Source organism: Leptodactylus fuscus, chromosome 1 (genome assembly GCF_031893055.1).
Source record: "Leptodactylus fuscus isolate aLepFus1 chromosome 1, aLepFus1.hap2, whole genome shotgun sequence".
Lineage (NCBI taxonomy): Eukaryota > Metazoa > Chordata > Amphibia > Anura > Leptodactylidae > Leptodactylus > Leptodactylus fuscus.
Genome location: NC_134265.1, coordinates 153,041,832 through 153,057,884, shown reverse-complemented (window position 1 = coordinate 153,057,884; position 16,053 = coordinate 153,041,832). Strand labels below are relative to the sequence as shown.

General features: G+C 40.3%; 1 protein-coding gene across 2 annotated transcripts in view; it reads right to left on the bottom strand.

Annotated features, from left to right (window-relative positions):
- The window catches only part of TRPM3 (transient receptor potential cation channel subfamily M member 3), a 389,792-nt gene that overhangs the window by 173,738 nt on the left and 200,001 nt on the right, over nucleotides 1-16,053 (bottom strand). For both annotated transcript variants that reach the window (XM_075278698.1, XM_075278690.1), the window contains exon 7: nucleotides 8,440-8,614. In XM_075278698.1, the coding sequence (XP_075134799.1) occupies nucleotides 8,440-8,614 (175 nt within the window). The remainder of the gene's footprint in view (nucleotides 1-8,439; nucleotides 8,615-16,053) is intronic.

Sequence of the window (16,053 nt, the reverse complement as noted above, 5' to 3'; positions counted from 1 at the left end):
TACCCTAATGCACCCTACATTTCTCATGATGTATTTGGCTTTGCAGAGGCAAAATGGGACGTGTCTCGCTGCACTTTCTCTGAATCCTTTCTAAGGGTGCATGCACACTGAGTAACGCCGGGCGTGTATGAGAGCCGTACACGCCGGCATTACGGCAGACTGCCGAACACTTCCCATTCACTTCAATGGGAGCGCTCGTAACAGCGGCGTTTACGAGCGCTCCCATTGAAGTGAATGGGAAGTGTTCGGCAGCCCTGCTGTAACGCCGGCGTGTACGGCTCTCATACACGCCCGGCGTTACTCAGTGTGCATGCACCCTAAGAGCGGTAACTAATACATAAAACTTCTGTTTTCTAACTCAAACTGTATCTGTGTTTTTCTATGCAATTCAGCTTCAGCTTACTCTTGTCTGCCTCCTGCTTGTGAATGGTTTATCCCTCTCAGCTCTTGCAAGCAGCAGACAAGGGGATTATATATTATATAACATGCCCTAAGATGTAACACGCTACCAAGATGTAACAGGGCGGGTTACGTCTCAGTAGTTTCTTGTGTACCTAATGTTGTGGTTATATGTTTTAGACACCTTGTCATATTGATATTATATGGGGAGCTTGTATTCTTAGGGATTTCACATAGCATTGTTATCTTATTCTCTCTTTTTTTCTATGCAGATTGCACTTAGGTCAGCAAAAATGCTGCCCTCCCTAGGGCCCTGGCATAGCGCCGCCTGAAGCGGTCGCTTCAGGTCGCCTCATGGGAGGTGCGGCACTGATTGCACTGGTACAGATTTTTCCCACCAAATAACTGAGCTAGTGTAATTGGATACCGTTTGCCATCCCTATTACTTTTGTTGCTTACCACTACGTCGTAATAATATGGCGTTTTTATGAAATGATGTATTCTTATATTCCTGTCCTGTCTTGATGTTAATAACTGTGGCTGTGTCTAGCCCTTTATTCCTGCTTCTAAAACAGGTTAGAAAAGAACTTATAGGCTAATGCCCCATGTAGTGAGCTGCAGCAAAAGAAATGGCTGCAGAAAAGAACTTGGCGGAAACGCATTGTTGTCTTTCATGCAGCGCTTCTCACAGAAAGTCCACAGAGATAATCTGAGAAAATTCTGCTTCTATTATACCTATATGGAAAATCCAGCATTTCCATGGGTATAATTGACATGCTGCGATTTACAAAAAGCAGCGTTTTTTTGAAATGGGGCCTGATTTGTCAAATTTTCTTACATATAGCTACAAGTGCTCTGAATGTCCTCTAAAATCGCTGCCTAATGATAAGCCTTTAGCAGTGGAGGGCATTTTCAGACTCTGCCTGTGCCTGTAAGCAAAACTGGTAAATCAGACCATGCCCCAGAGGTACTTGCCAGGCTGATTTGCATATCACTAAAAAGATTGTTATCTATGCATTGCTTAAATACTCTATGGTCATAAAGATACGTTTCTGCTGCTATTAAAAGTCCAACACTGCATTGGACAGGGAGCATTTTAAACATGACAGACACCCTTAAAAATCTTTATTAAACTTATTTTACTTATTCAGTTTTTATATGATACATGCACCCCTGAATGCTTTGCATATTAATTATATTGCAATGTCTTATACATATACTGCCTTTTGCAGGGCTTATTATTCTTATATACACTGCAGACTTGTTAGGTCTATGGTTGCCTCTGTAAAACCACCTAGGTGCCACAATAATTATTGACCATGGCTACTAAGGGATTAAACAATCAAAATCAACATTTTTTCTCCTATAAGCAAGATGTTGTCTTTGGCAATTACAAGTGATGGTGTGGGCACAACTCCTGTTTCTGCAATATAGATGAGATTAGTTTAGTTTTGGGTGACTAAGATCAGTTATTTCGGGTCGAACATGAATCACTACTTAAAGAGGTTGTCCAGGCAAAAATGGAGAACCTTTTTAAAGTTTAAATAACATGGGGGCAGTGAAAAAAAATGCATACTCACCTGTCCCTGTTGCTCTGGTGTCCTCCTGTGTCATCTGCTCCTGGTGTTGTGATGAAGCCATTGATAGGCCTCAGCAAAGGGCCTGAATGTCACCACCTGTGACATCACAGGTCCTCTTCCTGAAGCCTGCTGAGGCTGCTGATTGGCTTCAGCAGTCATGTGACCACTGAGGCCAATCAGCAGCTTCAGCACAATGCCAAAAGAGACTCAGGAGAGCAAACGAATCGGGAGGCGCAGGAAGCCAATGGAGCAACTGGGAACAGTGAGTATATTTTTTTTTTTTTTTTTCACTGCCGTCCAACTAATATTTAAACTCTAAAAATTTAGCCTGGACAACCCCTTTGGCTTAAAACATAGTGTATAACATTGTAAGGGCACCTAGGAAGCCATCTATTCGTATCTACAAAATATGGCAAATATAGTCAAAGTTAAAGGGAGTCTATCATTGCTAATAGCCATTTTTAGCTAAACATATCTTTGCGTAGCCTTTTTATTTTTATTCCCTGTGAGAGGCAAGGAAAACTCCCCTCACTTTGGCTTTATAGCTAAGGTCTAAGAGCACTGCCATACAGTATATATCACGCTGCTTGATACTAATAATTAGGGTTGAGCGATTGTGTTTGGAAAAGATCGGATTCCGATCGGCGATTTAGAAAATTTCACGATCGCCATCGGAATTCCGAACACAATCTTTTTATGTGGGATCGAGATCGATGATTTTTCCCACAATGCTTTGCTTAGCCTTCACACTGAGTATACACTGTATACTCAGTGTGAAGGCTCCGCTGCAGTTCCATAGGAATGAATGGAAGCAGCCAACACACAGCCTTAACCCCCTGCGCGCCGGCTTCCTCCATTCGTTCGAATGGGAGGCTAAACTAAACATCTCTAGCAGCTACTTACCTCTAGAGATTGCTGCTCCGGTGCCCTCCTTCTTCTTGCCTCACTGCCCCGCCTCACAGGTTAGTGTTTAAAGCGCTAGGTAGGCGGGGCTTGTGGCTTAGGAGAGTGTGGGTGGGTACAGGGCGGGAAGACGTGACGTCTCCCCTCCCAGTACCCGCCCACACTCTCCTAACCCGCCCACACTCTCCTAACCTGGCAGGGAGGGGGTAGGGAGCAGCGTGGAGTAGCAGCGAGGCGAAGAAGGAAGGCACGGGGCACAGGACCAGCCATCTCTGGAGGTAAGTGGACACCAGGGGGGACTAAGTAGCCAGATGATTAAAAAAAAAAATAAAATCCTCTGGCTACTTTAGTGATTCACTAACCAGCGTGGATTCTAACAATTGTTAGATTCCATGCTGTATAGTGAATAGGATTGCTTTTAAAATCCGATCTCCGATTAATAAAAAAATCCCATTGACTTGCATTGGGATCGGAATTGGGATCAAGATTGGGTTCGAATGAAAAATGATCGGAAATCGGATTTTAAAATCGATCCTGAAAAGTCAAGATCGGCTCAACTCTACTAATAATATGCTTGCCTCTGTGTAAGTACTGGAGCATACAGCCTGCCATGCTTGCCAGTGTGTGTATGGACCCAGGGGCTCAACAGGGTTGGTGTTATTGTATAGCGTAGTTGTCATCATCATCTTGAAAAAAATAACGGTCTTTCCCTGGCTGTGCCTGTGACCAAGTCCTCCCCCCCTCCGGCAACCAAAAGAAAGTCTTTCTCCTCCTCTTCTTCCAGTCTAGGAGTCCCATTGCCTCCACATAATGACTCTGACCCAAATCTTCCTTCTCCTCCATCAATCCAGGGTGATGACATTGCTGAAGAGATGGAAGCTGTTCCTCCTCTTCTGACACTGATTGCATGATTGTAAAATATACTGATATTGTATTTTTCACTGCTGACAAAGTTGGTGTCCTCTTCAAAGGTCTTTTGAAGCTGACACACTTCCATCATAATCCTCTCAAGACAGATCTCAAAATGACATAATCATTCACCACGTTCTGCCGCCCATACAGACACTCTAACATGTTTAAGGTGAAGTTCCACTGAATTGCCGACTGTTTTGTCACTGAAAATCGAGCAGGATGTTTTTTGTGAACTAAGAATGACAATAATGTGCTGAGACTGGCCATGAGCAGCACCTCTTTTAAGCCATTATACAGGTTAAAGAGTATATTGTAAAATTGCACAACTTTTTATTATACAAATAATAACATTGGTCTCTCAGTATTGGTCTGAAAATGGCCAACCACCTTAATTATAAAACTTCATGGCAGCGCTCCAACATACACCCACAAAATAAAAGGGAAATTGGAAACAAAACCTTGCGCTGGTGAAGATTGTGGCAGGAAATAGTGCAGAGAGGAGGATCCAGGCGAGATAGATGGGCCCTACATAGTGTTGGGACTGGGCCTGCACAAATGGGGTGGAAATAGCACCTGGTCTTGTTGCGTTTCTGGACTGTGGTCACTGCTGCTCATGTATTGTCCTTATCTCTAATTGCTGCTCTAAGTGTCGAGGGAGTGCACCTTTCCCCATACTGGCATATCCAGGGAAAGGTTCACCTTCTTTGACACTTGATAATATAAATCAAGGACAACTTTCCAAGAGAAATAATGGCAGCTAGATATCCTCCACTGAGTTTAAGCGCATGCCATCAGTTGGTGAAACGCAGTGGAATACATTAAATGGTACAACAGTGACTGAACCGCCAGCTGTGTGATTAGGTGAGAGTTAAGTTGCAGAAGCGCCGACTGGCTGAGCACATATTGCTTCCCCTGCTAGTGCCACTGTCAAGTCTGTTTAGCCAAATTAGATGCTGATGCCTTTTCATGTGAGTACATAGAGATGTCAGTCCTACATTTGTCTCCTGCATGGACATAGCTATGTTTCTGTTTGTAGATTTTGCACATTGCCATGGATTTATTATTTGGCAATGTTTAAAAAATTCCCACATGGGAGATGACCATGTGTAGTTGCTGCTGCCATCACCAGCAGCTGCAGAAACATGTCTTCCACTATCACCACCAGTAACCCAACCTTCACTCAGCGAACTTTCCCTAGGTCTGCCCTGCACAGAATTTTTAAATTTTGGGTCCTGTGCATTGGCCGGAATTGTTATTATTACCATTGCCATAACCCTTTTCATCTGAGGTCAAATTGTCACCCTGACCAGATTGCCAGGTCCTATCTGAATCATCATTGGCAATGTCATTGTCTACTCTGCTTTCTTCTGATACCTCAAAGTCATGGGTATTCTGTACACCATCATAATTTCCATTCCCAGATTTCTTCCTAGTTCCCCTAGTAAAATGACAACCAGTAGTAGTAGTACCACATTCTCTACCACTACTATGTCCATCACCAACAGTCATGTATTCTTACAAACTGCTGACTATTCTCATCCAGCTCATGAAAAAAAAGAGGAGAAAGACTGCTCTGACTAGGAGAAATAGATTTCTCAGCAAGTGCCACATGACTACCAGGGATTTGTGTTAGTGAAGATGAAGGAGACACTGTTGACAGTTCAGAATGGCCTTGTGGTATATTAAATGTTATGGAGGAGGAAGAGGAGGAGGAGGAGGAGGCACACAAGCCTGACTTAAGATCACACCACCCTCAGATGCAATTCCTTCTGTGATGAGTGAGCTAAGTAATAAAAAACTTTATTTTCATTCTCAAGAAGTACAACAGTCCTGTGGCTACTGGCAGTTCCACCAAAACCAGAAGTAGTGCGGCTGTTTACACCCTCATTCTTATTGTGATTACTTGCACAAGTGTTTCCTCCTTCCCCCTCTTTTTGCTTTATCCTGCCCTGTTTTTTTCCAGTCACTTTACGTCACACTGCTTAAGTATAATAGTGATTGGGAAATCATTTGAGACTGTGTATCTTTTATTTGTTTTATTACGGTTTCAAGAAAAGCATCAAAGAACTAAAAGGATGACCTGGTCAGTGACATTAGACTAGAACTGCATCAGCTTGTTTTTTGTTTTGTTTTTTAACAGTTTTTGCCTTTTTTTTTTTTTGGCAGCAGTTTGTATGTATATTGTGTAACCAAATGGATTTTTTTTTTCTGGTTAGTGCATGCTGAAAGACTGTTCTGTGTATTTGGTGAGGCAACAACAACAAAAAAACACTTAAAATGGATTTTTTTTAGATTAGCAAGCTCTATTACACTATTTATTCGATAAGCACAAAAAACTCCTTACAGCGTTTTGCAGTCTGAATGTATTTTTTTTAAAATCAGCCATGGCCATTGAATAAATTAAATAAAAATGCATACCCACCTGTCCCTCATGCTTTGGTTTCCTCCCGCGTTTCCTGCTCTGCTGGCTTCTCCCGAGTCTCTTTCAGAGTTCCGTTGAAGCCACTTATTGGCCTCAGTGGTCACGTGTCTACTGAGGCCAATCAGCAAAGGGTCTGCAATGTCACTACCTGTGACATCATGTGTCCTCTTCCTGAGGCCACTGATTGACCACCAGCTTCACCTGAACTCTGGAGAAGCTGCCAGAGCAGAAGAAACTGGACACACAGGAGGACATCAGAGCATCGGGGACAGGTGAGTATGCATTTTATTTTTTTCAATTCCCCCGTCTGATTTAAAAGTCAATAGCGTTGTCTATTTTTGCCTGGACATCCCTTTCAACAAAAGATTTTTCACTAACGGGACTGACTGTAAGTGAAAACTATGTTTAAACAATCTGTAGACAGATAAAACTGCTCTATTGTACAATAGACTTAAACAACATTGATTATTTGACAATGAAGGGGTTAACCGTCATTTGCCTATATCTGTATTACTGCAGCCTGCTCCTGCCCAACTCACAATAGCAGAAATATTCTCCCTCATGCGGTCATATCTATGATTTCAATCATTAATCTGCCTATAATTGTTTAAATCTAACTAAACTCTACTATTCCTAAGATTCTCTCACTCTGTTGCAATTTGGACGCTTTCCAGTACCCAGTGCTCTCTGTATTATGCAATGAGATGAATAACAGATCCATCCCTATCTCCACCATCACTGCAATGCTTCATGTTCATGCCCACCGTACCTTTTATAGTGTGTATGACATCAGAACTGTAAGGTGTCCACCTACCACTTACTATTAACTGAGATGCTGTCAGCTGATGTAAGTTAGCACGGCAACATCACACTGACACATAAGACACATGTCTTTTCTGTGTTTTTCCTGCGCAATACATGGGGCAGTGGCCATTTTAGTTTTTTTGTTATTCATTTGTTTGATTTTGTTAAAAATGAGCAGTTTAGAATATTCGGGCCCAGCTTCTGGTGAATCAGTTCATCCATATCTAGGTTACAACACCACTGCACCGTAATAGTATGGCAGGTCATGCAAATGACCCAATCACTGTGTTGTATTATGAAAGAGCAAGGCAGGAAGGAGTTGGAAGAGTGGAATGTTAAAGGGAGTCTACCACCACCAAAATCACTCTAAACCCATTGCATGAGGTTGTAGGGACAATTCTTTTAATATCACAGTCCAATCTTGCTGCTGAATAAATTAACTTTAATCTGTTTGTAGATGACCTGTTTGGTGCACATATGATGTGGTTGCATGTATTGGAGCACTCGTTTTGCATGTGGTCACTGTACGTCAACACATGTTGATCTTTATCTTAGGAGGTTGTGCTGGGTGGTGACTACTAGTAAAAACCAGTGCTTTGGTTGACTGCATCTCCCAGAGCAAATCATGATGCTAAGAGTCCCTCCTTCCCCGTCACTCCACTGTCCCGTATTGAAAACTTACTTTAAAGTTTGTAAAAGAGCCACAGGGAAGAAGGAACTCCTAGCATCATAATGGTTATCAATGTGTCCCGGTTGTGGCTCAGGGTTTGGTTTGAGAAATATTGCCGACATTTCACAGACTGGACCTGCCCATGTGTAGCAGGCCTAAATGTTTTGTTCAAGGACTTTGACAGAACATGACCTGGCCCTGGATGTGTTGATATGTTGTGAGTATTTTCCATGTAAATTTCTTCACCTGAGCCTAGTCATTTCTAGTAGCAACAGATAGTATCAGCCAGATTAAATGAACACAGATTGTCACATCAGACTCACATATAATGGCATTGTTAACTGGGAATATTACATGGTGGGTATAAATATAGATATATGCCTATATGTCTAGGGCTCACAGTGAATTTGGAGACAAATGCAACTCTCAGTCACAAAATACCAAGCGCTATTTTTATTTTTCTGGACTGAGTTTCATTAGCAATGTTACAGGGCAACACAGCGATTTCAGGTCACAGTTGTTGTGTAGCCCTAGCCTTAATGTGCTGTGAATTACAGAAATGTACTGTTACAAAATTTAATGACATATATGGTAGTTGCTGGGTAATGTGAATTACATCAGAAGTAAGAAATAGATTTTTCAAAAAGTCCTACTAAGTAGAGCAAGACTTTAATGGCAATATGATAAAATTGATAGACAATAATAAATCACCACGAATACAAATTTCCAGAACACGTTGATCAGCCTACCCTCCTTCTTCTGAGTATTTATGACCAAAGGCAAGAATATCAGATGCACGTCCGCTTCCATCACACACCACAACTGGAACAGGGGGGCTGTCTCGCAGATATTCCAAGACAATTGATATGACATTCGGTCCACCTTCCACAATAAGTGCCACCACTGGAACCCCTTGACCAATTCCTGTAGAGGCAAAACAATAACCACATCCCCAACTTGACATAAATACATTGGTCACATTTTTAGGTTTAATACAAGGTACAATAAGCATGCAAGCATACATTTCAGTATTTTCTTTGTAGCACCAGTATACTATATGCCATTAATTATACAATTAACAGTTTCTGTTAAACTAAAAGTTTTCCCATAAACCTAACCATATTTAAATTGGTAGACAATTAAAAGTTACATGTCTACAAAAATAAGCAAATCAAAATTTTATCGCATTTCATCTGCAGCCATTATTCAAATTTCGCTCCTTATTCCCCACCTTGCAAAAATTACATGTTAACTGTATTCTACAAGTTGACCTTATTATGGTTAACTTGCAGAATACAGTTACCAAATTTCCAAAACTTTGGAAAGAAAACTCTTGAAGTTATATTCCATGATATGACCATGGTCACATCCACTGGCAACTGATCAAGATAAAAGACTGTCACCATGAGATAATTACAGAAGAACTTTTAAATTCTGCAATTTTTTTTAATTATCTGTCTTTTAAAATATTTTTAACTTCTAATTGTCTAAATTAAATCAAATTTAAATATTTTATGTTTGTGAGACACCACCTTTGAAAGTGACATTTAGTAATGACCCCTTTGTCGTTATAGAAGGATTAAGCATGGTATCTGACAGTGGTCAGATTTGACTGAAGCCACACCAACTCATGACAATATTATTAAGTGTGTACATATATACACAATGCAAAATCTGTATATATGTATACGAAGGATACAGCAGAAATACCTTATCAAGGAGGTCTGACTTTTAAGACTCACACCAATCCCAAGGTGGTTTTCCTCTTCTGTACATTCAGCCTGACCACAGCCACATTGTAAGTGTGACTGGTAGTGGATGGTGATCCCATTCACTTAATTGGGAGTGCTCTTGTACCTGCTCTCAACTATCTCTGGTGCTACCATTAAAGTAAATGGAAGTGCCATCTACCAGAAGTCATGCGATCATGCTGAACATGCAGCCAAGAAAAGAGATTCCCCTCTCCTCAGGATCGGTGGAGGTCTCAGTGGTCAGGTATTTATCCTAGCACAATACTTTTCATTCCACAACCCTTTAAGGATAACCAACATGTATACTAAATCCCAGCTAATTTGATTAAGAGGAATAGCATTTGTGCCAAGAAATAGAATCTGTCAGGGTGAATTTCTGGTGAAATATTTAGTCATTGCCCTGCCTGAATGGCAGTGTCCAGTTGTTCAAAATGTAGTATGTTAAATAATATCAGAAAATGTATGGAATATGCCAAATATTACTTCTCAAATCATCATCAGGGTCAACTCACCTGTTTATTAACTTTAAGTCTCTAGCTGTATGCTACAATATTCTCTGTAAATTCACAACATTAGACACTTCCATAAGGTGTATACATTGGAAGTATTTTCTGATCAATACCTCTGACAGAAGACTCTGATTGGTGCCCCTGTATAGGCATACAGTGGGATATGCTGGTCAAATGTTAAAAAAAAAAAAGTATACTGTGCAGCTGACTACAACTTTTCTATACAATTACAAATGGTATACTGGCATATTGCAGCCCAAAAAAGTCCTAAAGGACATATTTTGGCTATATGTCAAATAAATCTATAGCCCCCTATTCACTTGACTTGAGGCCCAAAGAGTGTCTTTTTTTGCCTATTTTCATATGTGAACGTGTATTGCGAATGCATAATGGATCTACTTGTATTGATCTTAAGTTACAAAATGCATAATAGTTTTGAGCTGCATTCGCAGTTCTCCAGGCTTCGGAGGTGATCTCTCCTAGTGTCATAGTTATGTGTTAGTTCTATGGATGTTTAGAACTCGTACACCAACTCCAGTAAGCTACTGTAACTGTCCCATTGCATTATGTAAGCTTAGATAAGCTTGTCTCAATGGCAGAATTGAGAATGCAGCTCTGGATCTGAATGTAGGCTGTAACTCAGAATTAGGCCAAGTGATCAGTAATATAAATACAAAGTAGGGCCCATTCACACTACGGATACGTTGACTGACTCTGAACGTTAAAACACGTTCAGAATCAGCGTGTATAAAGCAGATCCCATTCATTTCAATGGGAGCCGGCATACAAGCACTCCCCATTGAAATGAATGGGCTGCTTTTTTCTCTACGAGCGCTCCCATTGAAGTGAATGGGAAGCGCTCGCGTGTACGGCTCACTTGGCTCATTCCGAGCCGTACACGCGAGCGCTTCCCATTCACTTCAATGGGAGCACTCGTAGAGAAATAAGCAGCCCATTCATTTCAATGGGGAGCGCTCGTATGCCGGCTCCCATTGAAATGAATGGGATCTGCTTTATACGCGCTGATTCTGAATGTGTTTTAATGTTCAGAATCAGTCAGCGCATCCGTAGTGTGAATGGGCCCTAAGAGTCAATTAACACTCAATGACTAGGAACACTGGATGATCATCCTCATACAATTTGTATATGTTGGCAGCACATCATCAAGTTTACACAGGGTGATGTGATACTGACAAATGAGAACTTATAGTGCTACATATAACATGTGATCAGCCAACAAACATTTGTCAGATGAGCATCGGCACCATTACAAGGACCAGTTATTGTGAATGACTTTTTATAAGAATGACTGTTCCTGATAATGGTCCCTATTGGACAGTGTATAAGAGACCATACTATATTACATCGTATTATAAGGTGAAGTTAAAATGCAGATATATTCTTTATGTAATGATGCATTACATGTCAGACACATCATATTCAGAAGCTGCAGCCTAAACAGTGTCAACGTTTAATGAGGACATTTCACCAACTCCAGTTCTTTGCATCCTATAACAGGCGCAACTCCACTAATACTGATGCCTTCCTATGATTGGAGAGTGTCAGAGAGCTCACCATCACTCCCCCTTGCCTAAAAACCCTTTCACATTAACTACTTTTTTGATTGTTTGCTTTTTTGGATGGACCCATTATAGTGAATAGAGCCATTCACATGTCCGTTTTTTGCACGGACCAGGATACACTAAGAAAATAATTGTAGCATTCACTATTGTATTCCTTTTATATCCACGCAGCCATTTAAGTTTATGGCCTGCATCCATTTCATTTTTCGGACACAAACAAAAATGGATGGCACATGGACCGGACACATATGGCCCACGTAAGTTCCATATGATGTATAATGTCCAATTTTTAATAGATCATGAAATGGTTGGTGTAAAAGCAACCTGAGACCACCCACTTGACAATAGAGAGTCTAATTATCATATCGGTCACCAAAACTAACTGCACTGATTGCTCAGGAACAATGGGGGCTAGAGACAGAACTCAAACTGTGGAGAACCCAAAGTGGAGGAGAACCTATTAAAGGATGCAAAGAACTAGAGTCTGTGGTGGCTAACTAGCATAGAACTTACTGGAAACCAAACAATATTAGATAAAATCTAAAAAAGTAAAGTACTGAAAATACAGATGAAGTTGGCATGATCATCCTATAGGTTTTCATTGGACCCATATCCCGAATATAGTATTTGCTGTCAGCATGCATTTTATGTTAACTCTTATTGTCATATGGCAAGAAAGATGAAGTGATGGCTGAAGTAGATGTCAGTAATGACAGTTGAACGTCCCTTTGCCTTCCCAGCCCCCTTCATATATTCTCAGGCATAGGATGACAAAGGGAAGCCCACGGGTCACATGACTTCTGTTAATAAATGACAATCTGTTAAATGATGTATGCATATTATAATGAATGAGAAACAAAATGAACCCATTATTATCGGTGTCATCTCATGTTAAATGAAACCTCCGGTTATGCAATTGGAAAAATGTCGTCTGGATGTTTGACCTTCTTCTCATTTATACATACTGCCACCAGTATTACATAATTCAGTATTTCTGGAAAAATACTGATAGTGCATCAAATCTGCATATATGTTTATTTAACAAGGACATTAACGCTAAAATATGGCCATATGGAAAAAGACTGACAACTCTGGAAGTAAAATGGATGAGACAGTAATGGCTGTGACATGTCAGGAGGTAGATAAAGCTGCACAAACACTTTAGTTATTAATTAACAACTTTGTTAATTACTAGAGATGAGCGAACAGTAAAATGTTCGATATTCGATATTTGTTTTGAGTAGCCCCTCAATATTTGACTACTCGAATCGAATATCGAACCCTATTATAGTCTATGGGGGGAAAATGCTCGTTTCAGGGGTAGGCAGCATTCGATCAAATTGAACTTACCAAGTCCACGAGTGAGGGTCGGGCTGGATTCTCCGAGAAGTCTTCTCTGTGCAGCGTCCCCGCGGCATCTTCCAGCTCTGAATTCACTTTGCCAGGCATTGGGCCTGGGCAGAGCTGACTGCGCTTACCCACATTACAAGAAAATGGCCGCTTACAGTCAAAGCGGCCATTTTCTTGTAGCGCGGGCATGCGCAGTCGGCTCTGCCCAGGCCCGATGCCTGGCAGAGTGAATTCAGAGCCGGAAGACGCCGCGGGGACGCTGCGCGGAGAAGACTTCTAAAGGTAGGAGAAGAACCAGCGTTGATTGGCCGACTGTATAGCATTCGGCCAATCAATGTTGGTTCTGCATCGAATTTTTCCATTCGAATAGCGAGTAGTATTCGATCGAGTACGAGTATTTCGAATATCGTAGTATTCAATCGAATACCTACTCGATCGAATACTACTCACACATCTCTATTAATTACTATTAAACCCAGGTTTTAATCTTAATCTAACTTTGCATTTCAACTAAGCTTGTTGTCATTGAAAAAGAACAACCTTTATATGCTAAGCCTGAAACCTATACAGATAACTATGGTGTTCATGTACAGATGTATCCACCCTTACTTACTGTAACTCTATGGATATAAGTACTCTCAGGGTTTGTTTTTTGCAGGCTGAAAAAATCTGCTTCAGGAATTAGGAAACTTTTTTTTGACAGATTTCTTTTCATGATGCGGTTTTTGACCAATTTTTTTTTTTATCGTTTTGTGGCATTTTTTTTTTTTTTGCACACTATATGGACCTGTACACTTCACTTTAAAAAACTCTAGCAGTTTTTTTCTGCCACACACTGATTTCAGTCCGCCTGAAGATAGGTCAGGTCACATTTTTTTTCCGTGGAAAAAATCAACTAAAGGTTAAAAAAACTGCTACTGACTCCCATTGAAATGAACGGCAGGTGTTTTATGGGGCAGATTTTGAGGTGGATTCCAACTCAAAATCAGCCTGCAAAAAAACTCAGTGTGAACATACCATAATTTGGTTATTAAGCTGATTCAATGCAATATCCCAGCAATAACAAAACCCCTAAAAGGCAGCATAGCCACTTGGGTAGTTAAAATATAACTATTCGATCTTTAGTTCCCTGACATCTGCCAACAGAGGAGAGTCACACACATTGGATCCTAGGCTGAACCCCTTAAAATCGTCTCATTTGGTAAATACACATCTAATGTGTTTGGACTCTTTTACTCTTATGGGTGAGCTGTTTTTGCAGTATTTTAGAGGTGTGCATTACCCACTGAAATTCTGCACCCAATATAGTACATTGCTCTTGGATGTATACGTGTAGTAAATCCACAGCAAAATCCTGTGCGACACATACAGATTTTGCTGTGCTCTTGTGGCAGATGTGAATATGGCCTACTAAATTCTGTAAAACATAGTCAGGATAGGTTTATAGTCACTGATAGTATACAGTGAGGATACATTCACACGACTGAGGTATATAATGGCTGTAAAAAATGTCCATTTAAAAAGGATCATCAAAATAACAGTTTTGTGAATAGTCCCCTTTCACATGAACTGCCAATATAGCTTCAAGGTTTCCATTTGCCATCTGCATGCAGAGATCTTGTAAACTTTAGAGGTATATTCAGACGTGGCAATTGAGGTACAGTAGATAACCACATCGAAAACCCCTTTTAGGTAGAAGCCCCACATTACAAAAAAAAACAAAACAAAGAGAATTTGCTGAAATATTGAAATATTAATATGAAATATTGCAGAAAAAAACGTAATTTTCAGTACCTGGAATGTGAATGGGAGTCTGGCTAATCATATCCACACCCTGTAGAAAAAAAAACTGTAGTGGAAAACGCAATGTTTTTTCCCACAGCTTTTTTTTTTGCTCTGTTTCGGTACATGGAGCCTTAGCCTTATAGTAGTTTTGAAATGCAATACTTTCTTAAAGCGACTGTAAACGGTGCATGTTTTCTGACAAAGGTATGTGAAAAAGCATGCAGTTTTATAAAAACTGCATGCGTTTTAAAACCATTTTCATGTAAAAATGCAAACTTTATCACATACATTTTTGAGTAAAAAAAAAAAAAAAAAAGTTTTGGCCATGGTTGAAATGCAGTGGCAAAAACACAGAGTTTTACAGAACCTGCAAAGTGGATGGAATTCTAGCTAATTGCGGAAAACAATCTGTAGCGATTTCAAAAACGCTTTCTTTTATGTAAGTCGCAGCAGGTCGGTTACACCTATAGAAACTCTGGCATAGGTATAATAAAAGCAGAAAACTTTGCGAACACTGCATATAAAAAACACTCGGCTCGCTACACAGGACCTTAGCCTTGCAAGGAAAACACGTAAATGAATGTGTTTCACCGGTAAAACCGGATGGCCAATTACTGCATTGCAAAGCCAAAGATCATTACTATATATCTGTAAAGTAAAATGATCTATAACAGGGTAAAGCAAGAAACAAATTTACTGAAACTTTGGTGATAGTTTAAGAAAATACATTCGGTAATGCCACAATACACAGCACATAGGTGCAAGTCAATGGAACCAGTTCGGGAACTGTTGCAATGCTTGTCAGTTCCCATCCGGTGCCTCGGGTGCAATGAGCGGTGATTGTATTTGCTGTGGGGAGTAGAGCGAACACCGCTACAAATTCTATTTCTTAGCAACCGGGCTCTCTTATCACCACCACAAGGAAGAAAGGTTCAGCTTTCCTGAACCCGCATTACTATATTGGGGATCTGCGTAAACAATGAATTTCTAATATAAAACTTTCTTTTTCACAGTTTTAACTCCACATTTTAATATTTATGATCTCTAACCTCTGAATTGCAGTTCACATACTCAAGAATTCATCGTCCTCTGGTTATCTGAACTTATTATATTCTTGTTTTAATTTTAACATATTCTTGTTTCATTTTTGCCAAAGACATTTATTACAGTGAGCCATAATTGAGTTTCATTGTAAATTGAGAATTGTGGGGCCAGGCTGTACCATGCACTGTGTTCAGTGATGCAAAAAATAAATATAGCCTTTTATAAATCTGGTGGTAAATGGTCTACTTTATCAACATAAGTAGTGACATGCAGCTCATAGCAATGTATTAAGTGGAGACTAGCACAAATCCATCATGTCTGCCGCCAGACTGGGACTTTCA